The sequence below is a fragment of the Pseudomassariella vexata genome (assembly GCF_002105095.1).
Source record: "Pseudomassariella vexata strain CBS 129021 chromosome Unknown BCR38scaffold_5, whole genome shotgun sequence".
Taxonomy (NCBI): Eukaryota; Fungi; Ascomycota; class Sordariomycetes; order Amphisphaeriales; family Pseudomassariaceae; genus Pseudomassariella; species Pseudomassariella vexata.
The window spans coordinates 2,418,587-2,443,215 of record NW_024467960.1 but is presented as its reverse complement, the minus strand read 5'-3'; the positions used below and the strand labels follow the sequence as shown (position 1 = coordinate 2,443,215).

At 51.4% G+C, this 24,629-nt stretch overlaps 10 protein-coding genes across 10 annotated transcripts; 4 read left to right on the top strand and 6 right to left on the bottom strand.

Moving 5' to 3' along the window:
• Positions 1-563: 563 nt before the first annotated feature.
• On the bottom strand, positions 564-1,278 carry BCR38DRAFT_340362 (uncharacterized protein; the record flags this gene model as incomplete). The annotated part of the gene is made up of 2 exons (XM_040855783.1): positions 564-769; positions 1,203-1,278. The coding sequence occupies 2 exons, from the start codon at positions 1,276-1,278 to the stop codon at positions 564-566; spliced, it is 282 nt and encodes a 93-aa protein (XP_040717455.1).
• Positions 1,279-2,673: 1,395 nt separating this feature from the next.
• BCR38DRAFT_484109 (uncharacterized protein) lies at positions 2,674-3,039 on the top strand (the record flags this gene model as incomplete). Its single annotated transcript, XM_040863709.1, has 1 exon — positions 2,674-3,039. One exon carries the CDS (start codon positions 2,674-2,676, stop codon positions 3,037-3,039), a length of 366 nt encoding a protein of 121 aa, XP_040717454.1.
• A 2,406-nt stretch (positions 3,040-5,445) lies between these two features.
• BCR38DRAFT_457028 (nuclear pore protein 84/107) lies at positions 5,446-8,340 on the bottom strand (the record flags this gene model as incomplete). Its single annotated transcript, XM_040861991.1, has 4 exons — positions 5,446-5,774; positions 5,837-5,952; positions 6,003-6,264; positions 6,321-8,340. The coding sequence occupies 4 exons, from the start codon at positions 8,338-8,340 to the stop codon at positions 5,446-5,448; spliced, it is 2,727 nt and encodes a 908-aa protein (XP_040717453.1).
• An 813-nt stretch (positions 8,341-9,153) lies between these two features.
• BCR38DRAFT_181642 (uncharacterized protein) lies at positions 9,154-10,107 on the bottom strand. Its single transcript, XM_040853941.1, has 5 exons — positions 9,956-10,107; positions 9,642-9,904; positions 9,542-9,589; positions 9,464-9,476; positions 9,154-9,410 (listed from the first exon to the last, which is right to left on the bottom strand). The coding sequence occupies exons 2-5, from the start codon at positions 9,642-9,644 to the stop codon at positions 9,232-9,234; spliced, it is 243 nt and encodes an 80-aa protein (XP_040717452.1). The 5' UTR covers positions 9,645-9,904; positions 9,956-10,107; the 3' UTR covers positions 9,154-9,231.
• A 707-nt stretch (positions 10,108-10,814) lies between these two features.
• Positions 10,815-11,250, top strand: BCR38DRAFT_408419 (ubiquitin family protein; the record flags this gene model as incomplete). Its single annotated transcript, XM_040858263.1, has 2 exons — positions 10,815-11,054; positions 11,188-11,250. 2 exons carry the CDS (start codon positions 10,815-10,817, stop codon positions 11,248-11,250), a joined length of 303 nt encoding a protein of 100 aa, XP_040717451.1.
• A 512-nt stretch (positions 11,251-11,762) lies between these two features.
• Positions 11,763-12,641, top strand: BCR38DRAFT_181562 (uncharacterized protein). Its single transcript, XM_040853940.1, has one exon. The coding sequence runs from the start codon at positions 11,977-11,979 to the stop codon at positions 12,469-12,471; it is 495 nt and encodes a 164-aa protein (XP_040717450.1). The 5' UTR covers positions 11,763-11,976; the 3' UTR covers positions 12,472-12,641.
• Positions 12,642-12,810: 169 nt separating this feature from the next.
• Positions 12,811-15,551, bottom strand: BCR38DRAFT_408418 (uncharacterized protein; the record flags this gene model as incomplete). The annotated part of the gene is made up of 2 exons (XM_040858262.1): positions 12,811-15,392; positions 15,464-15,551. The coding sequence occupies 2 exons, from the start codon at positions 15,549-15,551 to the stop codon at positions 12,811-12,813; spliced, it is 2,670 nt and encodes an 889-aa protein (XP_040717449.1).
• Positions 15,552-17,145: 1,594 nt separating this feature from the next.
• BCR38DRAFT_340255 (major facilitator superfamily domain-containing protein) lies at positions 17,146-19,014 on the top strand (the record flags this gene model as incomplete). The annotated part of the gene is made up of 6 exons (XM_040855771.1): positions 17,146-17,263; positions 17,366-17,406; positions 17,477-17,576; positions 17,658-17,826; positions 17,885-18,306; positions 18,422-19,014. The coding sequence occupies 6 exons, from the start codon at positions 17,146-17,148 to the stop codon at positions 19,012-19,014; spliced, it is 1,443 nt and encodes a 480-aa protein (XP_040717448.1).
• A 48-nt stretch (positions 19,015-19,062) lies between these two features.
• BCR38DRAFT_430425 (nitrogen permease regulator of amino acid transport activity 3-domain-containing protein) lies at positions 19,063-21,654 on the bottom strand. The gene has a single exon (XM_040860035.1). It carries the CDS (start codon positions 21,366-21,368, stop codon positions 19,188-19,190), a length of 2,181 nt encoding a protein of 726 aa, XP_040717447.1. The 5' UTR covers positions 21,369-21,654; the 3' UTR covers positions 19,063-19,187.
• Positions 21,655-23,848: 2,194 nt separating this feature from the next.
• Positions 23,849-24,415, bottom strand: BCR38DRAFT_314464 (uncharacterized protein; the record flags this gene model as incomplete). Its single annotated transcript, XM_040854683.1, has 2 exons — positions 23,849-24,260; positions 24,327-24,415. Coding segments are annotated over 2 exons (501 nt in total), but the record flags the coding sequence as incomplete, so codon positions are not given.
• Positions 24,416-24,629: the final 214 nt, after the last annotated feature.

Here is a 24,629-nt window from a genome sequence, read left to right as displayed (position 1 = left end):
GGGCATAGGGACTCCGCTACAGCCTAGATATTTCTTTCTTTCCTGTGCAGCGCCTTTCTGCATTCTTCAATCCTGGGATCATGTAAGCAGGAATTTCGCAATCTTTGTCGGGACCCTGAACAATATGGAGACTATCAAGTCATAACGTAATATAGTCTTTGTCTCAGCTAGCCAAGCCCTGCAACCTGTCACAGTTGGCCACTCCACAGCGGTACAGCCAAATCAGGCAAATAGTATATGAAAAGCAACAACTGCACTAACACACAATTCAAAAACTACCTCATTGACTCATTTTTTTATATATCTCACTATGTATACTCGGATTACTCAGTTTTCTAGATAATCATAGCGGCATACGGCTACTTTCATCATTAACTGCTCTGACTTATCGCCAACTTCCTTAGCTATCTTAGTAATAGTAGCCTAGTCGCCGGTGCCTTTTCCATTTCATATTCATGATCTAGCGGCCGTTGACTGGTGTACGAACTTTATCGGAATCTGGCTATAGCTCAAGAGTCCTCTACTTAGGGGGGATGCTTGATATATAGGCAATTTAGCGCCTTTTAACTATCAATGGGCCGGTTACTAGGAGCCCTCAACCCTACCCTGATGATGCAGGCTGTTATGCCGTCCCTAAGCGCCTTATTGCAGCATCTGATGAAGTTGATCTTGTCCACTGGCGCCGAGTTTCTCTGTAAAGCTAGATCGCCTAGGTATCTCCCAGAGGCAGCTTGGCAGAGGGTAATGCCTAAACCAAGGGGCGGTAGCACTTGTGAGGTATGAGCAGGGAGGTAGCAGCAGTAGACGTTACTAAGGAAGTCTTGGGATATCATGTATTCCGAGGGATCGGGGCATTGTAGTTCGGAATAGGGTTTCTAGCTATGTATATATAGAAGTTGTCTTAGAAGAGGAAGAAGGGAAGGTCAGAGATTAGTATACTATTCCGGTTATACCTGCCTGTGACCAAGCGGTGGTTATAAGCGGGAGCGCCTTGCGGTTTAGGCGTTCCTAACACCCCCGAGATTTATACGAAGGCCAACAAAAGATGTTTTTCTTCTTCTATGATGGTTACTTCTGGTTTTGGGGCGGGGTTTTGCAGCCCTGTACTTGGCCGTACCTTCCCACCTCCCGGCACCATCAATTCCTTCAAATTAGAGTTAGCTGGACTAGTCGAATGCAAGAAATCAACTGATATGCATTACTCTCATCGCAAATAAAGATGATTAGACGAGTATCAGAGGGATCCGCTAACTGTGGTTCGGGAATATACGTCCCCATAAGCTACTCTAGGGCAATATTGTTACTTATCCAGCCGCTATAACTGAATTTGAAGCACTAATTGCGGCACTTTTGCTGAAATTCATTAATCAATCACTGCTTCTGTAGTGATTTGCCTTTAGAATGATCAACGACTTCCCGGAGACCCTTGTGGCGCTGACGTATTCGATGAAGGAGGCCTAAACTCGATCTTACGGCAACTTCTTCGAAACCTCCATTATTGATGTCAAGCGTGTTCTCTGGTTCGATCCAACTGTACTGGCCCCCAATCCCAGTTAACTGCTGCCGGCGTACATCCGTTCAAACATTTCGACTTTGTTCTGATGCCCAAGTTGGTCGCAACTGAAGGATTTCGCCGCATAAAGCCCTCCATACAGTTCTGGACAAGTGGTTGGGAGTCGCCGAGAGACCCCAGTAGCTTGGTAACAGCAAATCGATGATGTTGATGGCTCATGAGATATCCGAGTGACTCCCGGCAGACAATCCGCATCGCTATACGCTCTTCCTTTGCCTTATTTAGGCACTCACGGGGTTGCTCTACATCTTCTTTGTCAAGGCGGACGTTCATACGTGCATCATACGAGTAAATTGGTGACTCTTTGAACGACATTGTTCGAACGGTTCCTAAGCATGCTATCCATTTGAGATTTATTTAGAGTTATAGAGAAGTACGACCAGAGACACATCCCGTTGGCATCCACAATGAGGTGGTCATATCAACAAAGGTGTATGCTACACCCGTCCTGACTTTCTTCCAGACAGACTCCTGAATTCTCTGGAGAACTTTAGTACTCGCAATACATTATGTACTCGCTGCTATAGCCTCATGTCTAAGAATGTGGAATCGTAGATCAAGGCTGTGTTGGGGCTTGTACTTCTGTGGATGCTTGAACTGAAATTTAGTTGAAAAAGTCGTCCCAGCCCCATATTCAACGGTCTATACCTCATCTATGAGGGTGTCTACCCTACGGTCGACCTGATGTTCAACAGAGTGTGATGTCTCTTTCCCACCATTACTTATAGGCAAGCTCTGAGCTACCTGCCAACTAGAATGTCCATAAGGGTCTGGGTGCCACATCGGGACCTGAGCCGTGCCGCTTTAAGCCTGAGCCTGGCCCCTAACGTTAATGAACGCATCCAAAAACAGAAGAGCATGCATAAAAGAATTATGCACAAATGATTCTAGCGATACGAACCGACTTTTATAGTAAAACCTCTTTTGTAGAGGGTTTCTATTGACGGCTTATGGCTGAACACCTTTTTGGGCCTTTTTTTGTCTAATTCTATCAAAGCTACTATTATTCCTAGAAAGACCTACCAAATCAATCAGACACGAAGGCGGACGTGATTACCGCGAGTGCTGCCAAGCAGCAGCTTGACGAAGCTACTGGAGAAATGGTGTCGAAGAATGAGCTGAAGAAACGCCTGAAGAAGCGAGCCAAAAAGGCCGCCGCCGCCGTCGCCGCGGCTCGCAGTAATACATCATCGTCAGCAGCAGCAGCAGGTCAACGACCAGCCGACACACCATCGTGCAAGCCCGCCAAGGCCGAGGAGCTCAGCATCGACCCGAATGCCATGTACAATCAAGGCTTCCTAGCTGATGTCTACAAGCTGCGACCGTTGAAGGAGGTCGTCACGCGGTTCCCGCCTGAACCAAATGGCTACCTTCATGTATATCTCCACTTTCAGGCCGATGCGCCGCCGTCATCAGGCAAGCTAACATGGAGGTTTAGCTCGGGCACGCTAAGGCTATTGCAATAAACTTTGGCTTCGCAAGATATTATGGGGGCAAGACGGTCAGGCTTCAAGTTGTCTCCGAAGGCAATTTTCATCTAAACTAATACTTCTATAGATTCTCAGGTTCAGTGTGATGTATTGATGCAAGCTTAATCCTAGCCTATTGCTCGGGTCGCGTCTCGCTTTTACATACAAATCTGGTGGCCAGGGGCAACCAATCCCAAGGCCCGTCCCAAGGCCAATCTACTGCAGACATCCGCTATGCCCAGCACTTACTGCCAATATTTATCTATATATATAACGTGGTTGACCAGTCAGCGGTTCACTTTTTCTAGGCCTTTAACTTTAATTAATAGTATTTTGCCTAAACCTGCATTTTACCGATTAAATCAAGCTATATCTAATTCCTGAGAGTCTTTTATATCTATAGAATAAGTACGCGTATTATAGCCAGTCTCGCTGTATATATTATAACGCTAAATAGACGTCGCTACCCTTTTTAAAGGACTACCATTTTCGCTATTATAAGCCATAGGATGTTTCCCTTTTTTTAATTAGTAAAGCTGTGGATTTATTTATAGTAAAAGCTCTTTTAAGCTGTACATATGATTTTTTAGCCCTCCGACGCTTGGTAAGTGCTGTCAGGGTCGTGTATGGGGTTACCAGTAGTTTATTGTTGTAGCTGTAACGAGGCAGAGGCACATAGGTACGAATCAAGGTTGCATATCAGTGCATCTCTATTGTTGAATACTAAACTAGGGAAGAAAGAGAAGGAAAGGGTTACAAGTATGTCTGGCCGTTCTCCTATTATAAGGGGAACGCGCTCGTCCAGATCAGGGCAGGCCATGTCAGGATGTCCCTGCTTATCGTCCATGTGTCAGTCGTCACAGTAGCACGAAGAATGGAACATCAGCCAGCTCGTGCAGTACCAATATACATGCGGTGCACGGGCCTAGCCCCGTGACAAGTGCTATATTAGCATTTTAAAGAGTACTGTAACGAAACCTCTAATAGTCTAGCTGCGTAAACCACTAAAGAGTCTGTAAGGGTTTGTGCTAGTAAGTAAGTCCTACTGCGGAGTCCTCAAGCAATAATATCGGGGTTTGACGTATGGAGTAGAGTGCTTTGGGTAACTGAAGTATTCAAGTAGGGTAATCGGGAATAGAGTCGTTAAGGCAGTTTGCCTCACCAATGGGTTAGATTGATGCTTAGATTGATCACTGAAGTAGAGACTGTCTATCTATGAAATGCCTGGAGTCCTGTCCCTTATATAGCCAACCTCTCCTTCACTGATTCCTTGGATCACTTCCGGCTCACAGCTCAGAAGGTGATCCATTGGTGATCCTTTGGTGAGCCCAACTTATGGCTCACTGATCTGGTGGTGATCCAGGTCACGTGACCGTTCCTGTCTTTCTGGTAATAGTTCTTCCTTCCCGTGTCGGGGTTCCTGCGGCCTGCCATCGGGCCTGGTTGGTTTAGTTGGTTAGGAACCAACGGTTCGTAACAAAAGCGTAACCCTGAAATTTTATAGCGTAAGCTTAGCCGTATCTATAACGTTTACGACTATATACTGAAGAATCGATTGGAGTTTAATATCGATAAAGGCATTATCGAAGCTTGAATGAGTTCAGAAGTGCAGTCAATACAGGAAAGAGAGCCGTATTGGTAATAAGGACTAAATCCCAGGAGTATGCAGCTACGGAGAGGCTATCCATAGGCAGTTAGCTCTAGCGCTAAAACCAGCGCACAAGAGTTAACCCAAGGGAATAGGCTCCCGTGGAGTGTTCGGTAGAAGAGACCGGCCCATAATGCTCGCCTCAGTATCACTAAACCAAGACAACACTGCATTTTTTAGCCAGCTGGTTGTGGTTGTCCCGAACATGGAATCACTTCATGTAGTCTGCCGAACACACCCACCAGCTGGCTCAATGATCCACGAAATCGTAGACCGGCCAAATGTTCTTGCTCTCTGACTGCCTCAGCGATGGGCGAAGTGGAAGCTTTGGGTGATGATGATGCCGATTCCTCTGGGGAAATGCAGAGAACATTGGCATCCAAGATCATGTGCTGTCCAAGCTCAATCCTGGTCCGGTATCAGATGATTTCAAGAAGTGACCTGTCGTTCCGTAGGAGACTGTCATGACTGGCGGGCTGCTTGGCACTTTGGGGAATGCCCTTGCTCCGGATCCTGCACGGGCTTCAAGGTCGATTCCACAGTGATGATGGCCATTTTCGTTTACGCCATCCACGTACAGAGAAAACCTGCGGCAGATATGTCAAATTTTGAATTTTTGCCTTATTCAGCTTTTGGAATTAGATGCCAACATACGACGTCCGTCCATCTAATGCTAAGATCATGTCAATTATTTCCATTGGTGTAGTATGCTCACCACAGACCGAAAGCCTCCTATCGAGCTTTCAAGGCGAAGCTCAACGCTTGACACTCCACAAGTCCCTCGACCAGCCCATCTCCCGCATCTTCTTGCTGCTCCCACCACCACCGACCTTCTTATCGCCACCACTGACTGCCAGCGCTTTGCTGCCATTGGCAAATCCCTTGACAAGTTCCTCCATGCGCCCACATTTCATCAGCACACCTGCAATGTCCGAATCCTTTTCCGCAATGAGGGCCGCGAGCTCCATACACTCGAGGAGGTTGTCCCGCGACAGGCTTGTACCGGCAAAGTGCAGTACGCTTACGTAGCCCAGTATTATTTCGGGCAAGTACATTTCTCGGAGTAGCTCGAATTCTTCCTCTTCTGTTGTGCTGTCAGTACAATGCGGGTGGGGGGATATGAGATGAAAGCAGGTGTGCCCTTACCGTCGATGCTTTCTTTGAGCCAGCCACGGAGCAGCGGCTGCATAAAGCTCTTGATTAGCTTGACCTGTCCGCCCAGGTGAGACCAGAAATCTCGAGTCAATGCATCTCGTGCAGGCCTGTTCATCATGTTAGCACTCAGTTTCTGAAAGCGATCTGATAGACTCACTCGTGGGCGATTCCAGCACTCGAGGCCACCGTCTCCATGCAATCCAAGGCACGCACAAGGGACTCAAGCTCTAGATAATTGCGAGCTGTCACCATCTGTCGAGGAGTGCCATCCTCGTAGAGAAGAGGATCGTTGTCGTCAATGTCCGTAAACCATGACAGGTCTGTGTCATCAGAAATGGCCAATCTGGCCTTATGTCTGAAAATGTCTGCGCATTTGACTCTGTCAGACAGGGCGCGTGCTGCATGAATATTATAGTGCTCTGTCAAACCTGTTAGTTTCATATGCAGTTTGACAAAGTACACTGGGCATCCATACTCAAAAAGCGTTTGTAAATTGCTACGCCAGTACTCAGAGTCTCATCCCACAAGCCGTCCACGAGCATCATCCACTCGAGGGACTGGATTAATTGCTCATCAACAGGATCGAGCGATTCCGGGGCCTCACCCAAGAAGTCTGGTTTGAGGCGACGCCCATACTTCAAGGATGGAGGATCATTTGTGAAAATGGTGAAACTATCCACCGGAAGGTAGTTGATGTTTTCGGGGTGTTCCTTCAGGAGTGACAGGGGCTGGAACACCACGAACTCGCCAATGTCCATGCCCAACTTCTCCATAATTCTTAGCATTGTTCTGCGCTCTTCCAAATCCGCTAGGCCGGCGAAGTTTCTGCTGAGAGTGAAGAAGGCACGTTCTCCTTGAAGTTTCGAACAGTATATTGGAATCAGTTCGAACAGATCCATCAACCGCAAGGCGCTGACATAGGATGCAACCACGTTCTCTTGTGCCTTCTGGGATTCCATGTCGTCCTCTCCAACCCCATGCAGTTTATCAAGGCTTGATAACAACAAGTAAACGTGAACAAGGACACGCAACTGGTTCTCATCCTTCAATGTGAAGTACTTGGTGTCGTCCAAGTCCGAGTTTTGCTTGCCATATGCTGGTATCAATGCAGAAACGCCCTTCTGGTTTGCGGAGCGGCCGAGAAACACTCCATTGTTGATTATATACTGGCTCACGGTATCAGAGACAATAGCTGCTTGAAGGGATTTCATGGGTGTCTTGGCTTCTTTGGAGGTGGCAGAGTTGGTCTCGAGGGATGTGACCAGACGTTCGCCAACAGATGTGGGATCACCATGAAATTGAACGGCGTTAAAGGCGGATAGGGATTGGGTGATGGCTTGAGTAGCCTCTGGTGCCGACCTTTTCATAATGTAGCTGTCGAACTGGGTTCGCAATAGTGCATTGTAGTGTGCGAAGACGTAGTCGTCCCATGTCTGGCACACTTTCTCCACGCTTTGAATGTCGCCAGAAAGAATGCCATATACAGCTCTTTCGTAGTCATCCGACCCTCCTTGTCGTGCCAGTGCGAAACATGTTCTTCGCCAGAGCAAAATAGCTAGGGGATTGGAAACTGCGCGGTCATCCTCGGTCTCCCTGGACAGAGGCATGGCAGACATACTCACCGCACGCCACACCTCCGTTCTTTCAACACACCAGTCGCGAATCTCCGCCAAGCTTCTACCTCTCCGGAGTAGTTCATAGCAACCAATCCATATGGCGCGCTCAAAGTACTCATCCTGGGGTTGGAGCTTGCGACTTTGTCTTGTGACTACATCGGGATCAAGTTGGCTAACAAGCGGTGTTCCGTTAGAGTCGGTGTGTTGCGAGGTGACATCAGCCGAGCTGGGGTCTAGGGGGCCAGTCCATCCATTGATGCGCTTCTGCATTTTGATGGCCGATCGTGTATGGAGCCAACCAAATGCAAGTATGTCACCTCTTTCCGCCTTTTGCTGGTAGTCGCGTACTATGTCATCGATATCGGGACGTGATTCATCTGCTGTCTTTTGTAACACCTCCAAGATAGCCTTGCGCTCTTGAGCGGTAGACTCTGTTTGCAGAAACTCATCCCAGAGTTCCGGTCCAGTCTGAAACCTTGACGGCTCTCGACGTTTAGGTTGTGTGATCTTCCTGTCTGGGTATCGCAACGGTAGCAGCCTTCGTAATAAGTCCCATGTCTGAGCCTCGAGCTCCCAGTGCTCAACTGAACCGTCGATTGAGGCCTTCTGCCCATCAGTTTCGGCCTCGTCGACATCCATGTCCTCATCTGACTCCTCCATGGAGGGGCGCTGATACGTGGAGGATTTCTGAGCAGGTCGAAGGCTATGGACCTTGCCGGCGGCGAGCTCATAGTACACATCCACGAGCTTGAATATATCGGCGCGCTTTTCCGATGGGCTCTGCGAGGATCCTGAAATCACATCAAGGGCCTTCGCAAAACGCTCCGCATCGTGTGCAAATTCGTTGCCCTCATTTTCGTCCAGGATTTGATCGTCCATGCCGAGATAGCTCGCCCCGCCGTCTGAACTGGACGACATGCGCTGTAGGAAAGAGGTCAGCAGGAATGGCACTGAATGGATGGTCGCGGATGGAAAATGGAAACCCACAAAGGGATCTCTGTGCGCCAGCATCGTGGCAGCTACGCTGTGCGACGTCAATGTTGTGTGGGTGGTTGTTGAACCAAAGATTGCGACTAGCAGCAATCGCGTACGGGAAGACGGCGCGCAGCGTCCTCAAGTCGATCGCAGATGGCTACTCTAGGTCATTGTCGCACAGTATTGGGTTTGTCGACGCAAAATTAGCAGATGTGTGCGCTCGAGGCTGGAAAGAGAGGTTTGTTGTCGGTGTACGGAACAAATCGAACCACGCTGCTGCCGGGTTGAAATGGAACGAGGCTATCACCAAACACCTGGGGGCTGGTTTCAACAAGGCTGCTGCCGCATCCAAGCTCAAAAATGGATTCATGAGCGGCCAGTGCCAAGCAAAAAGACGCGGCGCGTTTTCAGCCCGGAAGCATCCAATTGGAGCTTGGGCCACCTGCAAGATGTGGAGCCTTGCTGAAGTATTTGACTGAGAATTTCACAGCTTCGGATAATTTTTCCTTTTTTTCCTCATGTCACGGCATTCTTATTAGAGTCTCGGGACGAGCTTATTCTTTCAATGCTTGTCCGATCCTATTGCGGATCTCTTACGCGCTCAAAGATCGCCTAGAAAAGATCTATCACTCTTCATGAAAGTTGCCTATGTTTTGGTCTGGGTGGACATGTGTAAGGAGTAGTGATACATACACCCATCTAAACGATGGCTTGGGCATGTCCTATGTATAAAGATGACTTGAGAGCCTCACGGTCTGGAGAAGGAGGATCTATCGAGGGTTGTCTGTCTGTCCATCATTTTGCGTGTTCATCTTGCCGTTGTTTCATCTTCAGCCTCAACAGGCTCGCCTTGGGGCAGCTGACGGTGCTTGCGTCATCCCCATTCTTCTGGTAGAATACGTCGCAACACTCATACAAAGCATCAATGAGGCCTTGGCATTTTGATTCATTGTAGTTGTTCTTGGTCAAACAGTCTAGTCTTTGATTAGTATATGCGTCGTCGTCGTTGTCATCTACATGAACTGACTTTGAATCGCACACTGGGGTTGGAGAGGAATCCAGTCAGTTCTATGTATTGCACGGTCTTTTGTCGAATGTAGCTTACTGCTCTTAGGTGACATGGGGGGTTCGAGTTCACGTCGTCCTGTGGTGCCTGTTCCGAGTTAACCTTTACGCGCGTCTGGAGGTGTAGCAGGGCTTGGTACCATGTTGATGAAGATGATGCAGCGTAGCTGTTTGTGAACAAATGCACAAGAAACGAGGATTGCCCGTGAACACTGTATTTGGGTCCGTCGGGGTTGAGTGTGTTTGAAGTCCTTGAGTTGATGACAGTAAATGTGGTAATCTTGAATGATGCAATTTCTATGAAAGGAGAGAATCACGGTGGATCGGCACGAAGCTTAGGGCCCGCGTGTGAATATCATTGATTATCCTGGAAGGCCCTGACGTTTCCGTGCATGTTGCTGCACTGTTTGCTTAAGGTAAGTATCACGAGCTCATGATTCTACAAGTGCCTTACCCTTCGACAGAGGCAAATTCTTTAAGTACCTCCTCAGGCACAGGCAAGCTGATTGTTCTTTGGTGAACTCCATGGCTTGCAAATCTCATTGACCCTTGCCATTCTCTGAGCCAGGACTGGTTCGTGCGCTATAACTTAAATCCCGTCTTCCCAGTCTCTGTCCCCCTTATCGCCGACTAACTACTACAAGTACATAATCCTGAATTTGTAAATCACGTAACTTCGTCTGTGCCATTGCAGGTAAGAAAAAACTGATGCACTTTGCAACCATCTCTTGATTCAGCAGCTTAAAGGAGAATTTTTAAATCTGCAAGAGGCTATGACCCACAGGTAAGTCCCGGTACGTTGCCCAAGTCGCCAATTCACGTTGCATCCTTCAGGGCTGCGAAGCAGCCATCCCACTATCATCAGCCCTGGCATTTTGGAGGGGAAACCACGCCCCATACTTTTGCCTAGAGGTGCGGGTCGCCTTCCGCGCCTCCTCTTCACGATCAGCCTTTATTTGAGCTTCCTATTCTTGTTGCATTCCCAACGTCTCTTCTTCACCCGCTTGCCTGTCGACTTGTCATCACTGACCCTTACCTCTTGCGCCAGCTGCCCGCATTCCTAGCTCGGCCTATCTGGTACCAAGCAACAAGAGCGCATCAGCAAGCCTTCCAGCCCAGTATGTCACCCGTTGGCATGACCCTCAAAACCACCATGATAACTGCATCGCAAACGTCACTAACAGACAACTGTAGCTTTCTCCACGTGCCTGATCGCGACTACCGACTGAAGGATCGCCTGGAATTGCCGGCCAGGTTACCCATCGACAGCACACTCCAGATCCGAATCACTACACACTCCCAAACTCGTCACCATGTCCAGCGAGAACGATAACAACAGCCCCGCCCCGGAGCGTTCTGAGGCTCCTGCCGCCAGTGAGCACCTTAACATCAAGGTCACGGACAACAATAATGAGGTCTTCTTCAAGATCAAGCGCTCGACGAAGCTCGAGAAGCTGATGGGCGCGTTCTGTGAGCGTCAGGGCAAGACCCAGCAAAGTGTCCGTTTCCTGTTTGAGGGCCAGCGTGTCCAGCCCACCGACACTCCTGATACTGTAGGTTCACAGTTTAGCTCTACGTTACTTTCACCTAATCACACCCTTGAGCACAACGACCCCTACCTTTTCCCCAGATTGTTATACGTGCCCTCGGGTCTCGTACAAGCTCAGTAACTAAAATTTTCTGCAGCTCGAGATGGCCGATGGTGATACCCTTGAGGTTCATCAAGAGCAGGTCGGAGGTGGTCTCTGAAAATCCTGTAACCCATTCGAGGTCCGCGGCTCATGAAATCTCGGCAACAACTCGTGCATATGGAGGAATGGGCAATCAGGGACATTAGTAACAGTTGTCAAGTATTCTGATTTTGCCAGGGCGGATATTGCAGCATGACTCCTTTTTCAAAGCACAACACCTCAGTTGGGAAGCTGTGCTCTGGATCTTTGCAGAGGGGAAAATAGGAGTTTGAGCCCGGTTTGCTACTCGAGACATAAATCCATTGATTTGCGATCCTCTTGATCGTCTACACTAATGTATTTTGCAACTTTTGCCCTGACCGATATTTCCGAATCCTGAAAATGTCGATTTCGGAGTTGAACCCTGGTGAAGGTACTGATTCCACAGTCCGCATCTTATGCGGTTCTCTTCGTACTGGGGCCTTCAATGACCCTGAAGTCTTGTATTGGTCAGAGCTCTGCAACAGTACGATACGGGCTGTTTGCAATAAATATAGATGCCATGCCATGATTAGCAAGCACAGAGTTAATCTCCTTATCTTCGAGCTACTCGCCTACGCCACTACATTAGCCGTCATCCCCTCCCAGATGGGACAGTTGCCCAAGCGTGTCTTTCTACAGGCGTTATATCACAGTATTGCTTCATTTCCCAGGGAGCCTCATTCGAAAAACATTGGATGACCGGCTGCAGCCCAGAGGGACAGGACACGTAGCAGGATGTCATGGAATACGGCAGGCCTGTACTATGGCGTGGGGTATCCAGAGAAGAGACTGTACGATGGAAGATGATCTCATCTGGGAGCGAGGAAGCACGTCGGAAAAACCTCACGGTTCGCGAAGGCGTCCGGGGAGCCAAACGACAGCTGCCGGACATGGAATGAAACCCAAGATCTCGAAGTTTCACCTGCTATCATCACGAAGACATAGTTTTCACACCTTGGCTCAGATTCATAAGCAGTGTTTCATTCTAGCAACAACCTCCACGGTGCTTGTCATATCATACTCCCATCATTTCTCCGACGCAATATGCAAAAACGTATTTCTCAATTTGATGCATCAAAATGAACTGCTTGTATCGTCTACCAATTACGCAGCTCGAAGCAAAATGCAAACAAACGCCAACAATCCCGGTTCCTCCCGTTTGCTTGCTTCCCCTATTCGTGTACAACTCCTCCGAAATGCAGTGCAGTGCGCCCAAAAAGCAGAAAAAGCAGACAGAAATCAAAAGCCGTTTCTCTGATGTGATGTGATTGACGGATGCGTATACCCACACAATAGTAACATCAAATGCCGTTTCGTAGACCTATGCACCTCAGCCACTTGAGCGAATGCCCGTATTGTTTTCTTCCCGCTTGTAGCGAACCCGTGATGACTTGATGTTGGTTGAGCGGCAGTCCCGCTTTCCTCTCCAGCCCACGTAACGAGATCGAGACGAGGATTATGTTCTGGGACAGGAGGATGGTGACATGTGTAAAGAGTTGCGTCGTTTCTTAGGACGGGGCCAGCATCCAACTGAAGGGAGTTGCCCCCACCCCAAGTAGCGGGGTTGATCAGCCAACGCTCAGCTTAATCGGCAGTGTCATGCCTTCAACTCCCTCATCCGACACCCCGTGCAAAGCACGCGATCAATAACTGGGAAAATCTGCCCATCATCAAACCCACCGCCACAAGTCGCACACCGGAAACACTCGTCATGCCACTCCCCGCCTAGTGCCTGGATGTACTGCCCAATGACAGGCTTCTTGCACCTCTTACATTTAGGCGCGCGCCGCTCCGTGCGCTTGGTTTGGCAGTTGACACACCACGCATACCCATCCTTCTCAATATGCGTCATGCCCTGTTCGAACGGGTCGCCGCACTCGGCGCAGAAGAAGTGGCCGTAATGGTAATGGTGACCGAGCGCGACGATGTGGTCACCCAGGATGGGCGTGGTGCACGTCTTGCACCGGGGCGCGAACAGCTCGTGCCAGTCGAGATGGCAGTAGAAGCGCAAGCGAGCGTCACCGTCATCGGCTACGGTCTTGCCGGGTGTCTCCTCGAGGGCTTCGCCGGCGGCTCTCCGGGCAATGCGGTCTAGGCGCTCGGCGCGGAAGTTGTCGGGCTCCGGGGATATCTCCAGAGCTTCGAGGGAGGTGCCGCAGGTGTAGCAGGCGAAGCACTGGGGATGGAAGCGCTCGGATGCGCCACGAAGGGCCACGAAGCGGCCCTCGATGGGGAATGAGCACTCGTGGCACACTGCGGTTGCACGGCGAGAGATGGCACCCGGGTCAGGAGACCAGTGGCTGCCGGGGCGAGTTCCATTCCGGGCATTACGGGCAAATGGGCTTGTTTTTTTTGGCGTGGGAAGGGGACGTGCCGATGGCTTCGGAGCCTTCGATGCACCATTGTCATCAGGCGTGACGATGACGGGAATGCTAGGGCCGTTGTCTTCACCTGGTAGCACGATAGACGGAATCGACGGGCCGCTGTCTTCGCCGGGGAGTACGATGGACGGGATGCTTGGGCCGTCATCTGAGGAACCTGAGAAAGCTGGAACCGGCGGCTTGGAACCAACGGAAGCGGGTACGTCTATCTGAATACTGGGGACGGACGGGGTGGTAGAGGCTGATGGGCGGTGCTTTGACGGCGACGTGATCTGAGAATCCGGCGTAAATGACAGAGTAGGAACAGGCGGCTGCTGTGATGAGCCTTGCTCTGACCTGGGCTTGGATTGCGGCTGGGGCTGGCCGTCTTTTGGTTGGCTTTGACGGAACCCGACGAAGCGGTTGGGCTCTTTTGGCTCTGGCTTTGAATCAGTGACCGCCTCTTCGGGGGCCTTCCAGTTGGCATCGAAGCTTACGATTGGACGACCGGGGCGGTCACTGACTGCCGACGGTGTGGGCAACTTCTTGCTGCGATCCCCAAGCTTGAAGCTCGTTGCTTTCCGGATATCCTCACTGCGGATTTCCACGCCATGCTTCTTGGGGATATCGGCATTGGCGCGTGGACCCATGGGTTTCGGAGCCGGGTTGCTCACCGTGTAGTTGGGATTGCGGGTCTGGGTTGGAGGGTTCTTGTGGATCTCATATCTTGATAGCCGTTTGGCAGGAGAAGGTGGAGCAACGTCTGGGGACTCTCTTCCGCTATCTGAACCAGACTCCGGCGCGAATGAGATTTTGTTGAGAGGATTCTTCAACTTGAGCTTCAGCGGTTGCACCTTATCTGTGTTGGTGGGAAGGAAGGACGTGGATTTGGACTTGGGAGTGTCGCCCTCGGGCTCTTCGTAAATCTGGTCACCAGAGAAAGGCTTCTGAACCTCGCCGCTGATGTTGCGCTTCATGCTGCTGCGACGACGGCTACCCGTCGGACGTGATGCAATTCCGTTCAAGCTGCCATAAGACTTTGATGTTGAGGATTCTACGGATGTCTTGCGTTGCCCGTCCAAACTTGGGCGCGTACTATCCAGGGAACGCCTTCCGTCACTACCGCAAGAACTTGCCGAAGCAGATCGTGCACCGTCTCTTGCGAGTCCTGTGGGAACAATGTCGTCACCATAACGCCCGACGCTAGCGGTGCGCGCATGGGCGTAGCTGTCCTTTCTCAGGTGTGGCTTGTAGCGATACGGGGTTCCCGGCTCCGGCGGCTTGACACCATGCTCGTGTTGCCATACAAGTTCTGCTGCCTCGTTGAGAGCAGCCTCGTACAGCCGCGCCTCTTCGGGGTCTTCTGGAGTCGCCTTTCCCATACCCTCGCGCTTGTCCTTCAGCTCCATGTCCTCCATTGCGGTGCGCAACGAGACAGCCTCTTCCTTCTCCATCCACCGTGACCCTCGCTCAATGTATCTGGCGCTGGGCACGAATTCGCCGGGCTTCAACGGTGGTGCGGTTGGTTTCTCCGGATAGTAGTCTCGCCCCGGGGCCGAGGACAAGGTGGTGAAGCGCGACGCGATGCTTGAGGCAAAGCTACCGCCATAGCTGGGGCGGATGGCCGAGGTGATTTGTGGGGTTGCGGTGTCTGATTGGGTTCGCTGATGCGATGAAGCGGCATCCGACTGGACTGAAATGCCACCGATGGAGGGGCGGCTTGGAGCGACGCGTTCTGATTCCCGGCGTGTGGTGGGCTGTGGTCTGGCACCTCCTGGGCGAGTGTTACGGGTATCTCGAAGACTGGCGAGGTAGGAAGCTACAGGAATGATTGGCATCAGTCCCCATCCAACCAACAGCTCGTGCAGACGCGGACAAATAGATGCTTACAGAACTGCTCATTGTTCATGTAGGCAGGTGACGGAGGCGTCACCTTCCTGGGCGAAGTCCGCTCCTTGGACCTGCCTCGAAGAAGCATTTTCGGTGATCTGTGTTCGTACTGTTAGACGGAAAAGCAGGCACGAGGGCGTTCGGGCTCGCGATTTTGCAGGGGAACAGCTGCGAGGCCGCAAGATGAGATCAGGAGGCAACAATCCGGGCGGTTTGTACTAATAACGATATTTGGTGGTGGTGGTGCAAAAGACGGTGTTGACGAGCCCTGTTTTACACGGAGGGTTGCCAGGGGGGAAGAGCTCTTCTACTGCGTGAGTCAAATGTGCGTGGCTGCAATGCATGATGATGCGCTGGCGCGCTCTTGTCAGGTTCCGACGGCCATATATGCGATATGGCATCTCTGTATGAACTTACTAGGAATGTCCCTCGGCGTGCTCCCACTTTTTTGTTGTCCCCAATCACGGAGTGCCACCAACGTTGCCTAGGGCGACCCGCAGGCCGGCTGGTCAGGTCGCGTTTGATCGTTTGGCGATTGCCAAGAGTTCACCCCCACTTATTCCATATTGCGCCCTCATTTAAGTACTTCGTACACCGCGGACTATCGAAGAGTCACCAACCTTCACCGTCTATTTCCAATCTCTCACCTGGGGGCAAGCTTGACTCGAAACGTCCTTGTCCATGCATTTTCTTGCGTGGACGAACAGGCTGGATGCTGACTGAACGCAGCGTGCATTGGTACGATACTGCCCGTGCGGGACGTGTTTAGCCAGGGTGGGTTGAGCTTCTAGAAGCAATATCAACTGGCCGCCCCTTTCCTGCGTCCGGGTGGGTTCTGCCAGTTCACAGCCGCAAGCTCAACCGATGACGCTAAACCAAGTGTCCGACCCAGGGTCAAGTGACGACTTGAATTAGAGTCGTTTGTGAGTGCAACCTGGCGCATCTTCGAAGCAGGCATCTCCTAGTTGTCTCAAGCTGTCATTTCATCAACCACCATATTAGCTTTCCTGAAGCCGCTAACGAATCCATCTTCGCCAGAAACGCGGGTAATAATACCATCCCACATTGCTTATAACTGGATTCCACGTGACAGCGACTTATCTATTCTGGTAGCATCTTGCAAGCACTGGTATACTGCACAAACATCGCACTCTCCCATATGCCGTGTCCCACAATAAAGTATGGACCTCTTCATCACTCGGACCTCTAGAGACAGCGCAATTTGTCGACAAGTGCGGCAAAAGCGTTGCTCTGCTGTCTGTGCTGTCTGACGTGACAAAAGTCCACCACCTCAACTTGCCCCACCCGGGAAGAAGTCTTCACTGTTGCAGCCAATACAAGCTCACAAGCTCGCCGTCGGATACGCAGGAGCGCTGGACGTTAATCAGCATCACCATCTGACTTCCCAACATCATGGAAAAGCGGATATGCGGCTCATCCCCGGCCGGAAGTGTTTTTGCGGTCATTACCTCGTTATTGCCAAGCAAGTCTCAACCTTTGCCGATCCACAAAAAGCGAGATCACGACGCTAGTCATTTTTGTTATTTTCCATGACTGACTTTCGTGATCTCAACTTCGTTTTCTTGGACTTCATCATCAGTTGCGCACGATAAGTGGCCGAGATGACAGCAATTACGCCGGGCACACAGAGGACGGAGGTGGAGGAAACCCAAGCGAGAAAGATGGAACGGGGCGATGATGCGCCAAATATCTCGAGTTCCGACAATAACGAATCTGCGAATCAACCAGTTGCAGAGTTCAGGGAGGGCGGTTATGGCTGGTTGGTCACCCCTAGCATTCGTGTTTCGGATCACTCATATATCTTCCTTGCGGTCTAGACACTCCCAATACTCGATGAACAAGTCGTTGATTCATGTTCCTTGTTCAGGATTGTAGTAGCAGCGGTGGCGTTGCTCAACGCCCATACATGGGGTCTCAACTCTGTAGGTCATCAACTATTCGCAGCTCGTCTAGTGTCTGTTTCCTTCATTCCATGTTCTGACTCAAGAAAAGTCCTTCGCCGTATTCCTGGCCTATTATCTTCGTAGTGGCACTTTCGAAGGCACTAGCACCATTGGCTATGCCTTCGTTGGCGGCTTGTCTCTTTCAATAGGTACGTGCAGATCACCATGCCTTGCTTTTCTCCGGATATGTCTGGGTTACGTTCTTGTATTCGGTTCTGACCGTTGTTCAGCCATGCTCATATCACCCCTCGCCACCTACTTCGCCGGCTCCAAATGGTGCGGAACGAGGAAGACCATCTTCCTCGGGGCCGTCTTTGAAACCGCAGGTTTCGTCGGAGCCTCGTTCACGAGTCAGCTTTGGCACCTGCTTCTCAGTCAGGGTGTAGCTTTCGGCGTAGGGTGAGTTCCACGCCTCTCAACCCGGTCCCAACGTCCCAATACTGACATGCAACAACAGCATGGGCTTCTGCTTCGTAGCCTCCTACCCCGTCCCCACGCAATGGTTTAGCAAGCGACGCTCCCTAGCCAGCGCCTGCGCCGCCGCCGGCTCCGGCTTCGGCGGTTTCATCTACTCCCTCTCGACCAATGCCATGATCGCCCGCATCGGACTGCCTAGAACGTTCCGTGCACTCGCCATCCTCTGCTTCGTCGTGAATGGAGCTTGCAGCGTGCTGATCCGCGACCGCAATAAAGCCATTGGCTCCGTGACCGCGGCGTTTAACTGGCGCCTCTTCGCAAGGCCGTCCTACGTTTTGCTCGAGATGTGGCTGTTTTTCTCCGTAATGGGATATGTCATTCTTTTGTTTAGCATTGCGGATTATAGTCAGGCGGTAGGACTTACGACTTCGCAGGCTAGTTTGGTGGGGGCTCTGTTTAATTGTCAGTTATTACTCTCTTCATCTCCTTTCTCGTGCATCAACTATTCCATTCAGTTATATCTAGGTATATACATATATATATATATATATATGCTAACGCACCTTTCCAAAAACAGTAGGACAAGGTCTAGGCCGCCCCATGATAGGCCTCTCCTCCGACTCCGTCGGCCGCCTTAACATGTCCTGCCTCTGCACCCTGCTCTGCTCCCTCCTCTGCTTCTTTTTCTGGATCTTCGCCGCCCGCTCCCTCGCCGCCTGCATCGTCTTAGCCTTCCTCAGCGGCACCGTCGCGGGAGTCATGTGGGCCACCGCCGGTCCCGTCTGCGCCGAGGTCGTAGGCCTACCCCTGATTCCCTCGGCGCTATCCATGAGCTGGCTCGTTCTCGTGATTCCGTCTACGTTTTCGGAAGTCGTTGGGCTGAGTTTGAGGAAAGAGACCGGATACTGGGGGTATTTGGATGTCCAAATCTTCGTGAGCTGCATGTATCTTGTTGCATTTATGGCGTTGTGGATGCTCAGGGCCTGGAAGGTGGCGGAGTTAGAAGAGGCAGGGTTGGATAAGGAAGGGAGAGAGAGGGCGGTTATGGACGATGCAGCGATGCCTCATGAAAGTGGGGTGACAACCGATGTGCAGGTTGAGGGGGCTGATTTGGTCAGGCACAGACGAAGAGCCATGCTTAGAGGGTTGTGGGCGATAGAGCGTGTGTAGAATTTAGACCTAGCTACCTATGCATATGATGGTGGATTCTCCTCACTTGATTCCGAACTCCATGAAACTCCATGATTGTACCCTAAGCAGATCTCTGGGTGTACTGAATGACATTGCTTCCTCATGTAAAATATTTCCCCATCCTAGGTCACTCATCTATACTCATCAACACCCTACCAATGTCTCACAGTCAAAAGAAACTCGCTCATTCCCGTCAACAAACCCCACGCCTCCTTCCTTTTCATACTATCCTCCTGCAACGCAATCCTCTCAAGTGCGCTGCGGCCATTGAAGTACTTCCAGAACACAGGCCAGCTAGCCCTGACCTTAGGATCCCTAAATCTTCGGCCGATGGCAGACAGGTACAGCGAGTCCTTGCCTGTGGCTTTCTTGGCATCGACAATGATGTACGGCTCCAGCTTGGCGAGGTGCGCCGCCGTATTGATGGATGGGTGATCCGTGTTGATAGGAACCTGCTTCCGCGCATGCTGGGCCGCCTTCTCGGCTTGTAGGCGGGAGGCGCGGTCTGCGAGACGGTCGAGCCGCGCTTTCTCGGCTACTTGCTCGTTGGCGGTGCGTTGGATGGCCTCGGGGGAGGAAGATGTGCGCTGGTCTGAGAAGATTGTGGATCCCGGGGATGCTTCTCTCGACTCGACCTCATGGGCAGTGTCGTCTGCGGCGGAAGCGCCGTCATCGGATGCGGACGAAGATCGCCTGAGCTCGTCGGCTTCGAGTTGGTACTCGACTTCGTATTGGATCTCGGGCCATACCACGACGTATGCGAATGTGCAGAGCTGTGTCACCCATCCACCGCGCATCAGCCAGGCTAGCATCTGCAAGTACGTTGGTCTGTGGGCCTTAGAAGGGGAGAACCACTTATACGGTCTAGGCGCATTTGACAGGTCGGCGAGAAAGTTGGGGAGTGGTGGCGCCAGAGGAAATGCTTTCGCCCAAGCTTGAGATGCCGTCGGGAGCGAGTCCGTGGAGGAGTTCGGACTGATGATGTACACATCTCTGGCATGCAAGGGTGGCACAGCGATGGCTCGCCGCCAGAAGATGAAGTGTTGCGCATACTTGCGTACCTGTGCGGGGCTGAGAATTCCAGCATGTCCAATCTGATGGAAGCTCATGGTCGGTTTGCTTAGGCGCACGAACTCGACCATGGCGTTTGTCGTCTCATCTGGGTCTGCCTGTAATTCAGCGATGATCTTCTTTTCGTCGTTCAGGAGCAGCAGCGCAAAGTTCCTGTCGAGGAAAGAAGGGTCGTCCAATGCGTCGGCATCGGCAAAGCTGTTGGCTGTGGTGATCCATAATCCTTTGGATCCGGCAGATGCGGCCGAAATCTCGTTGTCAGACGGGAGGTCTGGAAGGTAGAATGGCACTGGAATCTGGACCGAGTGCGTCAGGGTGCCTTCTGCTGTCCCAAGCTGGAGTGCGGCGATCTTGTTTTGGCTGACAGCCTCGTAGATATCCTGCATCGAGGAAGCGAGGGACGAAGTCTCGAGTATTTCGCGCCATAGCGCCGTCATCCTGGTCTTGTCTTCACGACCCTTATCTTTGAGTAGAAGTATCCTCTTGGATTCCTTCCATACGAAGTCGCTGCGCTGCTGGCTATACTTGTATGCCTTGTTGATCTTGCGAATGATGTGGAAGTAGAGCGTGTCGACCAGTTGTTTGGCCTCGTGCTTCTTGGGATTGAGGATGAACACCAGGTTGAACATGGTCATACCGCTCTTCTTTCCTTCGGTTACTGCCTCATCGGCCCCTTCCGTCTCGGTCGCCATGTCCTTGATTTCGATCGGAGGCACATCTTCAGCGAGGGTGACTGATTCGTCAGGTTTTATGCTTGCATCGCCATCCTCACCACCAAACTTGCTGTTGCTAGGCCGCGATTTCGCTTGCTTCTTTTTCTTCTTCCAGAGGCCACTTTCAGGTGCGTAAATGGGATACGAGACGGCGTATAGTTGGTCCAGGGAAATCTGGAAGAGCTTCTTGTGAAATGCCCGGGCTGGCGTTAGGAGACTCTCGAGGTCTTTGGTGGGGAATCCGCCGACATGTTCCCATGGGACGACCTGGGAGCCACTGTCGGTCTCCAAATGCTCATCATGATCCCACTGTGTGAGGTCCACGCCTTTTGGCCCTGTTGTAATGCCCCTGTTTGGTTCAGGTATACAGTCCAGGAGCACGTCGTCGTCGTCCAGTTTATCGGGGGTTCCTTTGTTGGGTATATGCTTACTGATGGGCGGGATTTTGGGCGGGTAGTGGAAGACGAAACGGGGCCCGTCTCTGGATCGGTTGATAACCAGGGCTACACCCAGAAAGTTGGATGGATTGGGGAGAATGGGCACAGCCATCTTTACCTAGCCTCTTGGGAAGTTTGGCACGTTAAGTAATGTGTAATTCCGTCAAAATTGCTCTGATAGCAAACGGTGAGCAGGTTTGTGGTTCTGTCGCATCCGTCCACGCAAGTTTGGCACCGTTCATTGCAGGTAGAGTTCGTAACGATAATCTACACTCCACCCATTCCTGAACGACGACAAAGTGAAAAAAAAAAATCGTCTTGTCAATCAAATCCAAATCCACAGATGTTGTGTTGAGAATTCATTTTGATGAGTGATGAGATGATGTTCAACGGAATTGCGTTGTGTTTTGAGGTTGGGAAAGCATCACATATTGGTCAAGATATGCACGGTGTATAAGCCCCACACTTCGGAATGCACACTGTATGGACTTCTACTATCAAAAGGGACACAACTAGGGGATGAATGTGAGTTTCTTACTGAATATCTCGTGAACATCGAATGGAAATAGCAGTGATCGATTCCTTAATGAAGTTCCCTGCAAGCTATTTCAATATCCAGGTTCAAGTCGCTGTTTTGTCCTACTAAATTGGTCGCTTGTTGGTCCTCATCCTAGCTCCCGTGGCTGGGACGATTCCTTGGCTGGATGATGGGAAAGAGGATGCACCTATCGATCCCGAAGAAGCCACCTATGTAGATCGTGTCGTCGAAAAGTACATGCAGGCCAGACAGGATTATGTACGCTGCGCAATACTCTCGGGCATACCTGTGGGCTCTATATGACTTCATACCTATGGCTGTTGCAGTTTGAAGACCAACCCCCTTTTCGAGAAGATACTCAAGGCCTCTCGGATTGGTACTAAGAATAATTTTCGAAAGCTATAATACCCCAGTTGCTCTCTTCAGCAACGACAAAGAAATTTGGTGACTTGGAAGTAGGTCCTTTACGCAACTATTGTGAGCTACTGGAACTGGCACTGACGTATGAAGCCTGCTGTATCAACTCAAGGGTCAAGTCATCATCTCAGCTTGGGATACTACCCTTCTCCTGATGACAGACTTTGAGGATAGCACCATGTAGGAGCGTTTTGACTTGCGCCGTAAGGCATTCGATCGCGCCATCGAGTGTTTGTCACCCCAACCCAATACTTTGGGAAACGGTGAGAGTTCTTGTAAAGCTATGGATATATAGCAATATCTTCGACGAACTAGCCCAGAAGCAAGTCAAGACATTTTCTAGCCCAAGTCCCACGGCGCTTATTCATGAACGAGTGGATACCGACTGAACTTTGTTCCCCAGACTGGAGAACTCAATCACGTCGAATATACCAACGACTTTCCTCTTAGGCGTCGTCGAACAGCTCCACGAATTTTAAGACCAGGAATTGAAAGAATACGCCAAAGACATGCGGGCCCTGCTCTCCATCATGGCGATCTACCACCTGCGCGTTCTGCAACCGAGAGCATGAGGCACCGTACTCGCGAAGCACCTCGCCCGATTCTTCCAAATACGACAAGTCGCGAGCTGGTAACGGCCCTGCGCGCTCTAACCTCTGCCATAGGAAAGTTCCGCAGAAGCTCTTCGGAAACACCGTTTCCCAGCTTTTCCCTCCCCCGTATCAGAGAAGTGAAGCTAGCGCTTGTTCCGCCCCGCGTCTCGGAGCACAGTGGCTTGGTTGGGGGAGAGATGCGGCAATCGAGCCCGTCCCTTCGCCTTAGGCCTGCACCTCCAGGAGCAGGGAACTAAGCTACCGCATATCCGTCGGGATACCGACTTCAGGGGCCCGGTTGAGAAGCTCGTCGTTACGAAAGACACCTTCGTGGACGAGAGGGCCAAGTACGACGGCGATGTTGATAGGGTGGTCGCCTCGGAGACTGCTTGTGCTGTTCTCAGCGCTCGTCTCAGCCCAAGGATGTTTGGAGTAATAACCTATCGAAGTATCCAAAATACAGCAAGAAACTGAAGGGAAGACTCGACGGGGCGGGTTCTTCCTCGACTAATGAGAAGGCTCGCAGTGAGCTCCTTATCCGGCAACTGACAAACTTGCGGGAGGGGGCTTGCACTAATTCGAAGCTGTAGAATCTGCCGCGGAGGATATTTGTAGCAGCATTAAAGGGCCGTTCAGGTAGATACCTGCAGCGTTCGGGATTGCTGGTACATACCCGGTGTAGGGGCTAGTTCTGAAATAAGGGATTGTGCCCCATACCTATAAAAGAGGTAAATCTTTCAGTGACAGACGGACGAGTTTTCATCTGGGGTAGCGTATATTAGACGGGGCCACGAGAGACCGAATTACGCGGCGGTATGGACTGGAGACGCATATGTTTCCATTTGGTCGTCATAATCGTTTACTATCGTATCGTAAGTGCTTCGTACATTTTGTACCCGGATAATCCCATAGGACTATCCCACGCCGTTCTGATATCTCTATTCTACAGAACAAGCTGAGTAGCCGAGCCGAATTTCGTCACACTCCGCCGCCTCCTCACCACTGCGCACCCAGAATCCCCACGCCAACACCGGCCATGACCCCTGCCATGCAGGCAGCCGTCGGCCTCGAGGCCATATTCTCGGTGCCGATATTAAACACACCCGTTGTCCCCGTGACCGTACACACGCTACTCTGGATCCCATAGCACGCCTTAGACGACAAACTCGAGCAGACGGACGTCGCGCTCTCGATGGGTATCGTGACGTGGGTGGGCGCCACCGTAGTCCCTCCCCCTCCCGGGACGGCGACCGTAACGGCGTAGCCGCCCGTGCCGCTGACCAGCCCGGACGTGCACGACTCGTAGTTCCTTGAGCAGGCGTTGACAGCGGAAGAACATTGGCCCGCGTTACTAAACGAGGTCGGAATGGCGGGGAAAGCGTAAAGGGAGTTGGTCACGAAGGACGCTGTTGGGGTGCCCCCGGTGGTGGACGCTACTGTCCCGGTGCATACGGCGCTGTGAAATCATCAGTCCAGTTCTTTGGAGGCATATTCCGCGACGTGAGTGAGAGAGTCTGCGTACCCCGATGGACAACACGCGGCTTTTCCATTTGAGTCCAGAGAGCAGAGTTGGCCGTCGGCGCAGCAGGTGCCCGCGAACACCGTCCCTTGGTCCTCGCAACTGAAGTAATCCGTCGGGCAGTCAAGTCTCTTTGCTAATGAGCCATAATTAATGGGCGAAAAGTACTCGGCTTGCACGAGTGAGATGGCTACCGAGACAAGGGCTCCATATCCGCCGCTGTGCCGTATTCTCATTGTCTGGGGCGGGATGTGTGTTGAGGCCGGAATAACGGGTAGCGGTGGCTTAAACAGCGCAGAGGCCTAG